Consider the following 15,333-nt stretch of genomic DNA (forward strand, 5'->3'; position numbering starts at 1 on the left):
GACTGCGGCACTCAGAGGCTTTATCTCTAAATATCTTACATCGTATTAATGGGACACTCCTTTTTCCTGAGTTTCCCTACCATTCTTCTCTCTGCTCTTTTCCTCCTTTCTCTTTGTCCTTATTTCTCCTCCTCCTCCTTGTTCTAATGTTTGAAATTAATTTTTAGTGAACCATTACAGAAAATGCAAGTTGGTTGTAAAACTAATTTATTGCAGGGTAGAAGTTAATTCTTTCCTCACTCTGGAGAGCACAGGATCATACAGAACACAGCTGAGAAACAAGTTGTGCAAAATGACCTAAGTGGTGATAAATGTAAGATCGTTTTTAAGTGGGTCATCTAAACTGGCATCTAATTTTGGCTGATCATAAATCTCTTTCACTTCTGTTTAACAACTTGGTTATCCAGGCTAAAAAGACGCTTGTTAAAATTCATTTGGATTAGTAATGTGGGAATTTTCTATTAACTTTTATTCAATTTTTAAAAAATTTTTCTAAAAAGACTAGCTGTATAAAGACCTTTTTGGGACTTACATTTTCCACATCTGTGAAATGAGAACTTGAGACTCACCTACCTCTTCTAGTTCTTGCACTCTGTGGTCAAGAGCAAGAGAGTCACATGAAATGATTTGTCCTTTTATTTCCGTTAAGGTTTTACTTAACTTTTGAAATAAGCAACTCATGCATTTGGAACAAAATTCCAAGGGTAAAAAAGGCTATTCAGTGAAATAAAAGACTAGCTACTTTCCCGTGTCTTCATCACACTGTTTCTGTGGTTTCTTCAAGAGTGACTCTAGGTATTTCTAAGTTAAATGTCGGTTGGTGGGAAGCCAAGTTTTGTTTCGCTTGGTACCAAATATTACAGCACAATTAGGATTAAAAAAAAAGTATGTATTTTTAAGTTTTTGTCATTTTCTGTCTCTCATTACTTCATTTCCTATGCTTTCCTCTTCATCAATGTTTGTATTTGTATAACTCATAATAGTTTTTAAGGTATTTCAATATGTTTTATCTCATTTGCTCTAAAACACTGTCTATGCATATGATTTCTAATATTCTACCTTGCAAGGCCGATTATAAATGTCTTGGTTTTACCACAAAATGTATTTAGATACTGTGAAAATGCCTAATAGGATGATGATAATGGAATGGTATTATAAAGTGTTTCTGTGACCTATTCCAAAAAATCATGAAAATTGTTTACTGAGAGTTAAGAGTTTGGAGGTGGATCTGAAACTTCATGCATATGATAAGGGTCACATATACCTTAGGGCCAGCATATGTTCTCCTTATCATATGGACTCTGTGGTGGGCTACTGGGCTTTGCAGAAATGCCTGGAGTTGGGGCATCCTGAGGTCTGTGAATGGCTAGGGAGAGCTTCTGTTTCCAAAGGTCTAGCCCTCCCTTCCCCAGCCCTCTGCAGACTCCACGAGAGTATAAAGGCTACAATGGACACTATTTTTGAAAACAGAATTAAAAGGTCTAAAGAGACAGCAAATCTTTCCTCTGCACCTACACCCATCAGCAAAACTGCCGGTAGACTTTCAGAGAGAAGGATACTTATGTCTTTGGCTTGGCTTACCAGTTCAGAGGAAAAGGAATAACGTATCTGGAGACTTCTCCCCAGAAATCAAGGAAACAGTGCTTACCACATTCTAACCTAGAGGGCTTCTAGTCACCAAGGAATCACAGTGATGCCTCCCAACAGAAAATTCCAAGGTTGGAGGTGCTACAGCACATATTCTTGGCCTTGAGCTATTGTCACTTTCAATAAAGTAAGAATCCTTTAAATATTAAAATTACTATCAGTTTTAGCCAGGACATTTTCAGCTTTTCTCTCTCTCTCTCTCTCTCTCTCTCATTTTATTTTTTATTTTTTTATTTTTTTGGTGGCTGACCAGGTTCAGGGATCTGAACCCTTGACCTTGGTGTTAATAACACCATGTTCTAACCAAAAGAGCTAACGGGCCAGCCCTATCTTTGACATTTTTAGAGATCACTTAATAAATGTTGGGTACTGCTTGTCTCCAATCAGAGTGCAGGAATGAGTAGGACATAATGCTGGCTCTCAGCTTATATTTTGGTTACAAGAGATACAAGCTCTAAAACATTTATAATACAAGATAGAATATGAAAAATAACTAGAAAAAGGCAAAGGGCTTTCTTTAAACATATTATAATACTACAATTTATAAATGTGCCCTCATAAATCCTAGAAATGAAAAGGGTTTGAGCTAGAGGTAAAACAGAACATGTTGGCAGGCTCTTCTTACTTTGAAAGGCCCAGAAATGAGCTTTTCTTTCATCCTTATGTTTTACTAATTGTGAGAAGATTACAAACCAACAGAATCTATAATACAAATTAATGCCAGGATACATGAAAGCCAATATATTATATGGTTAAACTTGGTGTAATCTCAGGAAAGAATTATGCAATTGATGGTGAAATCTTATTTATTGCTCTTAGTTGAATGACCAAAAGTTCTTCCTGAATAATTGTTTAACTGGAGTTGTCGTTTAGGTAAATCATGAATTTTAAAAACTGCTTTATAGGCTCTATTAGATAAGAATATGAGTATATAACCTGATCTGTCATTTCATATTGGCCACCTCCCAAATAACACTCTTCATTTTATTGGACAGTTTCGAATATTATTCATGTATTACCAGAATAGAAACTGTTTATTTCTTATATTTGAGAACATATTTGTCTTAAAGAAGATCATAGAAAATAATTTTTATTTGATTCTTCTACATTATGAGAATCATGTATTTTTAATTTTTCAATATTATGTAGAGTTAAGATGAATTGACTGGATTGTGCTGATTGGAGTACTCTGTACAGTTCTAAATTCCTGGATCCAGGATTATTAACCTAACCTGCTCTCAAGCCACTGTTTAAATTGAATATATTTGTCATCAATTTAAGGTGACTTAATGAGTAAGGATTAATTTTTCTCATCACTTGCTATTGAAGGAAATTAAAGTTTATTTTAAAACATCCAGGAAAATTAAATAGCCATCTTGGTTTTATAGTGACCAATTTACAATCTCTTCACAATACATTATATTAAATTCAATAACAGAAAAAGAAAGATACAAAAGGTACTGTCCTTCCTGTCTGATAAAGGATACCCCTCCAGACCATGGCAAATTTTTCATGTGGTCTTATGCCCTAAACCTGGCCCTGTGGGGGTTACTCAGCAGATTAGTGTGTGTTATAAATGTCGCCTGGGTTACAGGTTTGGTCCTTCCTCAGTAGACTTAGTTTCTACACTGGAAGATCATATTTCCTGCTAGATAAGCTTGCCTTTGTCATTGGATGTAAGGGAAAGCAGGTAGAAACAGTGTTTAGTAGATGGAGCTCTCTTCCCACTGCTGAAAACAGTAACTGCTAGTAGTTAATGAGCGTGATGAAGAAGATACTGTCCAAATAGAAATGAGGAATGAAGGGAAGAAAACAACCTGGCACGATTAATCAATACCCTTAAGGAATTTTATAGAGTACTTGTTGAACATTCCTAGAAGCATAGAGAGATGGAGGGGAATACTTGTCAATTTATATTAAATTTGTAGTATCCTTGTAGACTTCAGCTATCGGAAACAGGGTTGATTCGGAGATTCATATACAAGAAACATTTATCTTGCTCCTACCATGTGCTGAGCCTGTGCTAAATGTTTTCAGAAAAAATCTTTTAATTCTGTTCTTGTTTATATCAAACTTTGGCACTAAATCTGATCCTCAAAAAAGCCTTTGAGAAAACCCTGAGGCAACCTAGGAACTGTTTCCAGAAGAAGAACAGAGCAAGTTTGCAAGGGCAGACTTGACTTATTGTGGTTCATCTGGGGTTAAAATTGTAAAGGCAAGCCTAATAATGGGTTTAAAAGCAGAAAGTTGGGATCTGGATAGACAGAGAACTAGATAGCCCAGTTTCATCTTTAAAGGCAATACTCTTTTTGTCTTGAAATTTTTCTTATACCCCTATGAGAAAAAAAAACCCTAACAAGCAAGTATGGTATTAAACCTATGTATTTTTAAAGAGTATACTTATGCATGATCATGAACTATATTTTGCCTCGGTTTCAGCAGTAGTTGCCAAAATTATATGATCTGAATGTAATTTGTCCAAGAAAATCATATGAAGCACATTTTTCGTTGTTAGTATCCACAGAACAAATAAAACAGATGGAAAGCTCTAGTCAGCTCTTTGCTTCATGGGAGAGTAGTTCATCAGCTCTCAGGGGAATTTGTGTTCGACCTCCCCACACAAGACATTCAGCTTCCAACAAACTGGGCTTGCAGATATGTCCCTAGAGACTAATATCAAACATTCCACCACAATTCTATGATGCTTGTTTTAGGTTATTTTTGATTGATGGCCTCAAGTTATGGCTTTAGTTATTTTTAAGATTGTTTGTTGAGTTTTTTAAAAGTAACATTTGAGTGGGGGAAGAAAATAACCTCCTTCTTCAAAATGGGAACTACACTTATAACTGCACATTTTCCATCAAACCAAGTACACCTATAGCTGACTTACCCATGACTTTTCCATTCTTATACCTACCTTGATCCTTGAGTGGGATCTTAAGCAGCTAATACAGTTCTAATTTCATAGTTAAAGAGAGTAAGGGCCAGAAAAGTTAAATGGATTTCATAGCAGTGGACAGATTAGATGCTAGTGTTAAAACAACCAAGATCAGGAATCTGCAGATTCTTATTCCTAACACAATACTTTTCTTAGTATGTATATCTTTGGGTACAAAAAATAAATAAGTACACACAGATCTGCTCAACCTCAACGTCAGAACCAGGGAGGGGAAAGAAAGAAAAACCTAAAAGTAAGCCTATTTACTAGTTATTCTAACACCTTCATTGTTTTAAAATAAAACTGTGGATTTTAAATTTCTCTGATGTAGAACTTATATTTATCCCATCTGTCCTAGTTTACACAAACTAATAATAAACTTGGAAGATTTATCTTTTTCATACATCTCCTTTAATTCCCCTAAATTTTGTCAAATTCAGTCATTGATTACTGTTGAGCTAGGACTGGGTCTGGAGCTCACAGACCCCTCAAGCCCATTCACAGACTGGATCACAAACCCTTCATATGTCAGGCTGGGTCACCAGACCCCTCTCACACAGGTCTATGAGCTAGCTAACTGGCAAACAGGTCCTTGGAAGCTGTAGATTGGAAAGCATGGCTGCGCAAAGCGGTAGACACCTGAGGCAGACGCCAGTCAAGGTGGCGGCACAGTGCATGCACTAACTCCACACACACACACACACACACACACACACACACACACACACACAATTTGTTTACTGAACCACCCCCAACTGGCCCCAAGGCAAGGGGATCTGATTAAATTATTCTATTTTCCCAACAATACACCCCTTCAGGGTCCCTCACCATACAATCTATGCATTCAGATTCTTCTGTAATGTTCCCTTAGCGAGGATAGACAACCCTTACATTCACATATTACACATTCCATCCCAATCCCCAAAGTCTCCAGCTCGTTGCAGCACCAATTCAAAAGTCCAAAGTCCAAAGTCTCGTCTGAGACCAAAAGCAAAAGTCCTTCCAGCCATGAACCCGTAAAGAGTCAAAAACAAGTTTATCTATTTCCAAGATACAGTGAACAGACATTGGGTACACATTCCCATTCCAGAAGGGAGGAATGGAAAGGAAAAACAGGCCTATGAGCAAATCCAAAACCCAAACAGGGCAAATGTTAAGCACACTGGGGCACCTGGACCCCTAAAGCATTGGGCAACCTCACTCCTACAGCTCCGCCAGGTGCAACCTATTGAGCTGTCTTGGTGCCTACAGCTTTTCCAAGCTAGCACTGCACATTGCCAGCAGCCCCACAGTTCTGGGCTCCTGGTGGCAGTCCCACCATCCTGGCCCCACTAGACATTTCTTCAGTGGGGATTCTCTGGGGGCTCTGACCCCACTTTTCTGCTCCACATTGCTCCGTAGATGACCTCTGCAGCAGTTCCACCCCTGCAGTAGGTCTCCACCTGAGTCCCCCAGCTTTTTCATACATCTTCCAAAATCTAGGTGGAGGCTGTCATGCCTCCGCTGTTCTCACATACTGCCAGCTTGCAAACTTAACATAACATGAATGCCACGAAGGTTTTTAGCTTTTGCTCTTCAGAAGTGCTGAGGCAGGATTGCTCTAGCCAGAGTGGCTGGGATAAAGGGAGTAGTTTGCCGAGGGCAGCAATGCCCCAGGTCTGTCCTCCGGGACAGCTCAGTCCTCCTAGGCCTCGGGGTCTATGTTGGGTGGGGTACCCATCCAGACTTCTCAAGTGCCTTTAGGGCTTTTTCCCCACTGTCCTGGTTCTTAGCATCTAGCTGCCTCACCGCCAAGATAATGTCTTTAGCAAACAGTTTATCTGCTTCACCCTTGCATTTTTCTCTTGCTCTTGGCTTCTTACCTCATGGCCAGGCTACAAATTTTCCAAATCTTTATGCTCTGCTTCCCTTTTACATTCTGGCTTTTGAATTACTTCAATCAGCTTGGCTTACACCAGCTATTCACTCAGTCTCAGGCAGTTTTGTAGTGTTCACCCACAATTCAAACAGCTGCACTTTTCCAGTCCATCAAGGAGTGGATGCCCTGCCCCTGTGTATATCTGCTGCTCTCCTGTAACTGCTGCCACTGAGACAGGCACATAGTAAAGGAGACTAACTTTTCCACCTTTTCACCAGGTGAAAACATACTTGAAATTCTTCAGGGGCACCCATCCTTGGGTCTTTTGCCCATCTGCATGTGGCACTCTTTTCTCAGGATTATACGGCACTCAGCTGGCCATTGGGTTGAAGTGGCACCCTCTGAGCCTTTTGCCTTCAGACAAATGCAACATGCATTTACTACATTGTCTCTAGAGCACGTTACACCATCCACCCCTAGCTCTCATAGTTGTAGCAGCCAGGGGCTCTCCCTGTTTCTGCTGCTTTACTGTCTCAATTTCTCATGCACAACAGGTCATGCCTAGAGTCACATGGTTTACTCCAACTCACCACTGGGCTGGTCTTCTCTGGTGTGAGAGGCAGCAGTGGCCAGTCTCTACACATCATCCTCCAGGACTTTTATCTGTGTTTCTAACAACTTGGCTTTCTACTGCAAATCTCGATCAGTTTGCAGCATAGTGAGCAGTAGCCAGTCTCTGGTCAGCAGAAAAGTGGCCACTGGTCACCACATGCTCAAGGACAGCCACATCTCCTCCCCTTCCCAAGGGGTTATCCATTGTAGTACCTGATCTATGCTGCCTTTCATTATAGCATGCAGCAACCAGATCCCAGTCAATAGGAAGGTGGCCATAGGGCACAGCATATTCACAAGTAGCCACACTTCCTCCTTCTTCCAAGGGCTTTCAGCTCCTGTACCTGCTCAGAATCCTGTCACAGACTATGCCAATTGTAAAGCTGGGCTAATGTCGGAATCCTGCCATTGTCACCAGTTGTCAGGCTCTTTTACCTGCGCATAATCCTGCCAACTGGGCCAATTGTCAAGCTAGCGCTGAGTCTGGAGCTCACCAACCCCTCAAGTCCATTGTCCAGACTGGGTCACAAACCCTTCACACACCAAGCTAGGTCCCCAGACCCCTCACATGCCAGGCTGGGACACCAGACCCCCCTTACACTCAGGTCTATGAGCTAGGTAACAAGCAAAGAGGTCCTTGGAAGCCATAGGTTGGAAAGCATGGCTCCGTGGAGCAGCAGATGCCTGAGGTAAATGCCAGCCAAGGTGGCAACACCACGCATGCACACTAACTCCACCCCCCCACACACACACAAACACAATTTATTTACTGAACCACCCCCAACTGGCCCCAAGGCAAGGGGACCTGATTAAATTATTCTATTTTCCCAACAATTACACCAACATCACATTAGTTAACATCATAGACCCCAGTAGAGAATGACCTTGCAATCCTGGTAAAGGTATGGCAATCTCCGAAGTCATGCACAGGCCCAGAAAGGTTGGTGCACCTTGCAACAGAGAATTGAAGTATCTAATTAAACAGTTGAAAAATGGTTTAGTGGAAGTTCATTGGTGCCCCAAGTTTAGAGAAAAACCCTTTCATAATGTCAACAGATTAACCGCTTCCTTCTGCTGTTTCTTGGATATCATCCTTAGCTGGTATTCAAGGGGCACGTGAGTTGTCTTCTTCAGCCACCCTCGCAGACTCCCTGCCATGCCTTTAGGCTTCTTCTTCTTTCCCTAACCTTTACTCTCAATCTTTTCATGTATTTACCACACATATGAGGGTATTTCTAAAAGTTTGTGGAAAAATAGAATTAAAAGATAATATGAATCTTTCCATGAATCTTTGAAGTACCTTTGTATTTTGGATATGAATCAATTCACTATTTGAGTGAACATATAATGTGCAAATTCTTAACTCTTTTATACTTGAGCCTTTGTCCTTTATCCTATTGATAGAATCCTCCTTGTATTTTGGATATGAATCAATTCACTATTTGAGTGAACATATAACGTGCAAATTCTTAACTCTTTTATACTTGAGCCTTTGTCCTTTATCCTATTGATAGAATCCTCTTTGTACATGTGTTTTCATTAGTATGCATCCTGGACTCCAAGTTCTTCTAGAACAGGAAGTTTCTCATGTATTCATTCATTCAATCATAAAGCATTTACTGAAATCCTGTGTCTCCTGAGATCCACAGATGGAGTAAGCAACATCCTTACCTTTGAGGAGCTAACAATCCAGTGAGACAGACACACATAGGACAAAATATCTGTTACAAAATGTAGCAAGAGAAAGATAGACATAAGTATGAACTAATCAGAGAAACTCCTTTCTCCTGAGAGATATGAGAAAGCTACAGAGAGAATTTTAACTGGACCTTAAGTGATGAGGAGGCTCATCAGGTTGGACAAGGTAGATGGGCTACATGGAGAAGTGCATTAGAGACAGAAGAAAAGACGTGTGAAGGTTCAGGGCATAAAAGGACATTGTGTGTTTGAAGAATAGAGAGTCATTGGTGGAAGTGGCTCTAAAGCCTAGGTAGGCGATGTGTGTCTTGGAGAATGCAAGGGCTGGGAAAAGGCTGGACATAGTGAGAAAAGTAGAGCAGAGAAGGGAGTAAAGCATCTCTATGCTAAATAATTGAGTTTAGATTTTATTTTATAGTCAAAAAAAGAGCTGCTGGAAGTTTTTCATCAGGGCAAGAAGGTAATCAGTTGAGTCTAAGAAAGAGTTTTCTTAAGCGCTGTGGAGGATGTTCTGGATCTCCCCAGGGAAATTGAGTTTATTATTAGAGAACAAAGCCATGTAATAGAAATGTGTTTGGTTCCACTCAACAGAGTAAGAAATCCTTAATAATATCCTCAGTTCGATGTAAGCCACTATGCTCCTATCAGAGATATGAGAAAGGACTAAGCTAAGATTTAAAGGATATTTCTTAGGTGGAATCAATAGGATGTGGGACCCAATAAGCATGCGTAGGGAGTGCAGGGAGGGGAAGAGAGTGAGGGAAACATTTACCGTAGGAGACTGGGTATATTGTAGAACCATGTACTGTACATGGTTTCTATAACCATTTATAGAGGATAGTGCATTATATCTGCTCAATGAAGCTTCAAAAATGCTGTAGACTGCCCATCAGCCACCTGTCTGCCCTTAGAGCAATGATTCAAAGTAAAATCCTAAAGAAGAAAATAGCCACAGGTAAATCCAGTTAAATCCAGAATCAAATTAAGATTGTTAATCCAGTTGCTGTCTCCATCCAAGTCCTGCGTATCAATCAGACAAGTTTCAAAGACTTCAACATTTTGCCTAACATTTCCCCCGAGCATTTTAATATTCCTAACACCATTTAGATTTAAATTCTTTCAAGGTTTTCCCTAAAGAAAAGTGGAAATAAATCTATTTTACCGAATCAATGAAAGATCTGAATGGACAATTGGGATAGTTGGGTAGCATTCTCAGATGAGCATAGATGTATTCATGCAGGTAAAGCTACTGTCAATATCCAGATGAAAATTAAGCCAGAACACCCACCAAGCTTTAAATTAAAAAACAGTGCACTTTTACATATGTACTAAAGTAATGGTTATGAAATTGTTTGCATCTACTTAGTAAAACATGCAATTCATTAAAGATTGAATTAAAAGATTGTATTAAAGACTGAAGTAATCTTAAATAGCCTTTACTATATATCCTCTATTTTAAGACACATAATGTGATTATTTTATATATTACCTATTTCCATAGGGAACAAAAAAAAGCTATAATCATATTAATGCTGTAACTTATAGTTGGTATTTAGAATAAAAGATACATGGTAATTCAACTCCCTCAAATTATGCACAAAGAAATAAAATTTCTCAAAAACACATCAACATAGAGCCATTATTGGAAACCAAAAGGCCAAATTTATATCCCAGTGCATTTCAACTCCACCATAAGAAAGTAAAACTCCTCTTCCACTCATTTTTTTTTTTTTAAAGATGACTGGTAAGGGGGTCTTAACCCTTGAATTGGTGTTGTCAGCACCACTCTCTCCCAAGTGAGCCACAGGCCAGCCCTATCCACTCATTTTTTAAAAGACCTTTAATAAATAAAACATTCCATATACAGAAAAGAATACTTATAATATATATGCAAAGTAAAAGAAATAACAATTTGGCTTAAGAAAACAAAAATCCTGTAAATACTCAAAGCCCTCTGTGCAACATCCCAATCCTCTGTTTAACTCCAGAAATTAGATAATCTTAAATTGCATCTTGAATTTTGTACTTATCATCACCATACTTTAAAAATAACTTTAACATAGTTATAATTCCTAATAATCAACTTTGGCTGCTTTTGAACTTTATGTAAATGACATCCTCTTGTATTTACTCTTTTTCAACTTGCTTGTTTCACTCAATATTATAAAGTTCTTTACAGAGAAGGGTACCTGCAAGTTGTCTGTTTTTATTGCCATATGACAATATATTGTATGACCATACATTTATTTATTTACCCATTTTTCCTTTGATGGACATTCAGACTGCTTCTTGACACAGCTAGTATAAACTATGCTGCTATGAGCATTATACATGACCCTTGCAAGGTTTTCTCAAAGTTTATGCACTGACAGGTAAAATTGCTAAGTCATATGAAAGGTATGAAACGTTCAACTTTACAATGTAACGAAAAATTATTATTCAGAGTGGTTTTATCTATCCATCTTGCCTTCTCATTTTCAGTGTGTGACGGTTTCTGTTACCTTTATCCTCATCAACATCTGATATTGTCAGAATTGTTAATGTTTTGTTTTTTTTTTTACCTTGTGGGTATAAATGAATTTTGTTATGCTTTGCTGAATTTGTATGGTTATAACACTTCTATTTTTAAGAAACTCTGTTTGTACATATTCATATCTCCATAGTTAAATGATAGACTTCATAAAAATGAGAACTGAAGTTTTTTTTAATTGTACATACTTATGGGGTATAATTTGATGTTTCGATACACATGTACATTATATAAAGATGCGTTGGAATATTTAGTGTATTGATCACCTTATGCATTTATCATTTCTTTGTGGTGAGAACATTCAAAAGCCTCTCTTCTAGCTATTCTATAATATACAATACATTTCTGTTAACCACGTCACCCTAGTGTGCAATAGAACACCAGCATGAGAACTGAATTTCTTAGTGTATTTTTTCCATCCAAGATGAGACTAAACTTTCAGTTTGGTCTCTTATCTCAAATTATATTCTCTATTACTAAGGTAGGAGCTAAACCAGGAGAAGCTAGACTTCTTGAGGGCAAGGAGTTCAAATATTACTGAGTAAACAGTAACTGTTAACCTGAACTAAAGCCTGCTCACACTGTACCGTCCACTATAAATGTACAATAACAAGGTTTTGAGATATTTATCTAACTCTGTTCTCACCCTACCAACTCCCTGATGTTGTTTTTACAAAATAGAACAGAATAATTAAGAAGTGACTTTCTTCTTTTAGAAACTGAAAAAACATGGCCCATTTTGTTAAGAATTTTCAATGGAGCAAGGCCAATCATGGTTAGGATGGGGTTGGGCAAAGGACCACCTGGTCTTATGTTTATATTTAGATTTCTGACCTGATATTGTAATGTTGTGTTTAAAGTGTTGTTTAAAATAAACATTTGAAGTATTACCAATTTTGTCATCCCTTTTGTTGTTTCTTCATTTTATAATATACTAAAAGCCGCACAAAATGGAAGTACCCTGGAAATTCCCAGCCTCTGAGAGGCTGTGTTTCATGGTGTGATTATATACATCTAAAACTAAGCAAACTAAAAAATAAAATAAAATAAAATAAAACTAAGCAAATATTGATAATAAAAATGACATTTTCCATTTTAATTGATGAAAGCTAAAGGTGCATACCTGATTTCACTATTGGGAGATAAACACATAATCACTGTAATGTGAGTAAAACTTTTATTTTAAAACCTTTAAAGGGAATCAGATCTATTTTCCTACTGTTTCTAAGTACTCAGTAACCCTTCAAGTGTGTTTGTATTCACTAGGAAGGGACATTTCTGTGGAATTAATCAAATAGGGAATTCAATGTTACTTGCAAATAATTTTGGCCATGTTCCATTGGGAACTTTCTAGTCTGAATTTTCATCTATCCTGGGAAAAGACCCACATGTTCCAAATCATCAGTCTTTTCTCTACTTATTAGTGAAGAACAATATAGCAAAAGTGCTATACACAGAATTAGTAACAATGTATATTCACCAAGGCACTCTGCTGGGAAATTTATGCCTGAAATAAGAGAAAGCAAAATGTGTGATAATAATAGATCAAATGTAGTAAATACAAACTAGCATCAAAGATACAGTAAAAACCATTGTAATAATTAACTGGTCTTCTGATTTTGCTAAATTAAAAAAAAAAAAATCTAGACGGGAGAATTAGAAAATATTCACAGTTCCTGATATATTTCAGTAAGCTGCTGGGAAATTTATGCCTGAAATAAGAGAAAGCAAAATGTGTGATAATAATAGATCAAATGTAGTAAATACAAACTAGCATCAAAGATGCAGTAAAAACCATTGTAATAATTAACTGGTCTTCTGATTTTGCTAAATTAAAAAAAAATCTAGACGGGAGAATTAGAAAATATTCACAGTTCCTGATATATTTCAGTAAGCCCAAAGATGACAAATCCCATTTTCCAAGGAAGATCATTGCTCCTGCTTTTGTTAACAATGAAAAATTGTTCAGGAAAAATAAGTTCTAGTGGCGCACAGCAGTGCTAGGCATCTACAATTAACAATAACTTATTGCATGCTCTCAAATGGATAGAAGAGAGGAGCTCAAATGTTCTCATTACAAAGAAATTATAAATTTATAAATTAAATTAAAATTATAAATTATTTTTGATGATGAATATGCTAATTACCCTGATTTGATCATCACACATGGTATACATGTATTGAAATATAACACTGTAAACCATAAATATGTACAAGGTTTCATTTAAAAAATAAATTCCTTAAAAAAAACCCTTTTGGTAGGTATATGTTTTGTTCCTTAATGGTTTTCCTAAATTTACAAAATCATCAGAATACTTATCCTGTCCTTGGCTTTATTAGTTTTTCAGTCTATAAGGTGCTGCTGCCATTATTCATGCTATACATGCTAGTTTAGCTGTAAAGCCTGAAGAAGCCTATAGTTGTTTTCTACCATTAGTGGTTTTACATCTGGACAATTGCTCAACAGTAGACACAAGGACCTAGCATTTGAACTGAATTCTGCCTGCTGAGGAGTTTTATTAGGTCAGCTGGGTGTGGGACATTTATATGGAGATGTCAAGGAGCCTAAAACTAGCAAAAAACAGAGATTTTGGAGTAATCAGAATTATTTGGGGTGGTTGAAGCCACAGGTAAAGAGGATGTCTCAAGGAAGAGTGTACGGTACAGGAAGACCTTAGAAAATGACAATGTACTTGATTATTAATGTCTATTTAAGTTCGGGTAAAAAAGATTGTTGTTCTTTCCATCAAACTCTGCCTCTGGAATTCTCCAGCAAGATAGTAAGTGAGGATCAGACAGTGAAAGCCCTAGCGACAGTTCATAGTTAGATCCTTAAGATGAAACCATCCTATTTCAACACATATCATATTCTTTTTGAATTTCACATTGGCTCATGATGAATACAAGATGTTTTTCACAATCTGGCTGCTGGCTTGATGCATTTTTTTAGCAAAACACACAAGAACTGCCATTGTGAATACAAGCATAATTTCCTAAATTGGATTTTTGCTTAAGAAAATGTAAAGTAATTCAACTGCTTTGTTCACATTGTACTGAGGCTTTATCATCTATCTTATAATGAAAATTTTGCTTTTCTATACATGAATCATTTGCTTATTCACAGGATCAAACCAAAATGACAACTGCTCAGTTTAATTGTCAGTACTGCACAGCATCTCTTCTTGGGAAGAAGTATGTACTAAAGGATGACAATCCATACTGTGTTTCATGTTATAATCATATCTTTTCTAACTATTGCGAGAAGTGCAAAGAACCAATTGAATCAGATTCCAAGGTAGGTCTCACCTCAATTCACAGAATTCGTGCAAATGAGCAGAAGATAAATGACTTTTAACACTCTTTCTCTCTGACTGTATATAAGGATCTTAAAAGTTACCAGCAATCAAGTTTCAGCCACTATGCTTAGAACTATGAAATGTAACACGTGCTTTAACCCTCTCGTGATCTTATAAGGTGGTTTAGGATGCTAAAAATTAAAGAGATTAAGCTATTTGCCCAAATTACACAGCTAAAATATTGAGTTATTTCTGGAATGACAATGGTATAAATAAATACATAAATATTTGAGGATGTAAAGATTCAAAATCTGTGTTTTCTGACTTAAAAATCAGCCCAATTTTCACTGAACCCCATTACGCCCTGATACCTCTCACACATACCACCCCTTCCTCCTACAATGATTTTTTCTTTCTTTCTTTCTTTCTTTCTTTCTTTCTTTCTTTCTTTCTTTCTTTCTTTGAAGTGACTGCTAATGGGGATGGGGTTTCCTTTCCAGGTGATGAAAATGTTCTGGAACCAGATAGAGGAGGTGGCTACACCACATTGTGATAATATTAACCTCCTTTCATATAATACTACATTGTGATAGCACTAAATGCCACTGAACTGTATGTTTTTAAAAAATTTATTTTGTGGGCTGGCCCGGTGGCGCACTGGATAGTGCGCCACTTGGGAAGCGCGGCGGCGCTCCCGCCCGAGGGTTCGGATCCCACATGCAGACCGGTTCCCGCTCACTGGCTGAGCGAGGCG

The 15,333-nt window shown here is 37.6% G+C and overlaps 1 protein-coding gene across 2 annotated transcripts in view; it reads left to right on the top strand.

Moving 5' to 3' along the window:
- The window catches only part of FHL5 (four and a half LIM domains 5), a 36,301-nt gene that overhangs the window by 8,983 nt on the left and 11,985 nt on the right, over positions 1-15,333 (top strand). For both annotated transcript variants that reach the window (XM_008577722.1, XM_008577723.1), the window contains one exon: positions 14,408-14,578. In XM_008577722.1, coding sequence (XP_008575944.1) covers positions 14,420-14,578 — 159 coding nt within the window. In that variant the 5' untranslated portion in view covers positions 14,408-14,419. The remainder of the gene's footprint in view (positions 1-14,407; positions 14,579-15,333) is intronic.

This window comes from Galeopterus variegatus, unplaced genomic scaffold (genome assembly GCF_000696425.1).
Source record: "Galeopterus variegatus unplaced genomic scaffold, G_variegatus-3.0.2 Scaffold1570, whole genome shotgun sequence".
NCBI classification, from domain to species: Eukaryota; Metazoa; Chordata; class Mammalia; order Dermoptera; family Cynocephalidae; genus Galeopterus; species Galeopterus variegatus.